General features: G+C 55.4%; 1 protein-coding gene across 1 annotated transcript in view; it reads right to left on the reverse strand.

The window, feature by feature from the left end:
* Nucleotides 1-349: 349 nt before the first annotated feature.
* Nucleotides 350-523, reverse strand: part of Fbrsl1 (fibrosin like 1) — a gene marked incomplete at its 5' end in the record, with an annotated part of 84,705 nt that continues 84,531 nt past the window's right edge. The window contains one exon of the mRNA XM_029556464.1: nucleotides 350-494. Within this exon, the coding sequence (XP_029412324.1) occupies nucleotides 350-494 (145 nt within the window). The remainder of the gene's footprint in view (nucleotides 495-523) is intronic.

The raw sequence follows: 523 nt of genomic DNA on the forward strand, positions 1-523 counted from the left end.
CTCACAGTGCACTGGAGAGAAAGACCGTTTCTTTCTATAAATAAGACAAACCCTGGGGTTCAAAAGGGATCTGAGACCATGAAACTGCAAATCCCAACTAAAAATTATCTTTTTGGTTCTTTAAAATGTCAGAAAAGCACGAAATTAAGAAAAATACAAAACCATTAAAAATGCTTCTCACCTGTGGGGGCTAAAAGGTACAAAGCTGAATTTTTCCCAGTGGCCTAATTACAAGCTCCGAAAAAAAAGTCACCCCCAGAAAAGCGTAAAGTCCCCAACTCCACAGGCTGTAGGGCAGCGCGGGCCGGGCTGCCCCTGGCCCTGGGAACTGTGCTCAGGTCCCAGGAATTCAGTGTCCACGCGGGGCACGCGCTGCCGGGACTACCGCGCCTCCACCTCGGGCGGGTTCCGCGCTGGCGAATACTCGCGCGCCTCGCCGGGCCCGAGCGCCAGCGGCGTTGTCCTGGCATGCGTGGGCGGTGTGGGGACGGCGGCTGCGGCCACCAGCGGAGGAGGTGCGGCA

Source organism: Nannospalax galili, unplaced genomic scaffold (genome assembly GCF_000622305.1).
Source record: "Nannospalax galili isolate Female #2095 unplaced genomic scaffold, S.galili_v1.0 scaffold566, whole genome shotgun sequence".
NCBI lineage: Eukaryota > Metazoa > Chordata > Mammalia > Rodentia > Spalacidae > Nannospalax > Nannospalax galili.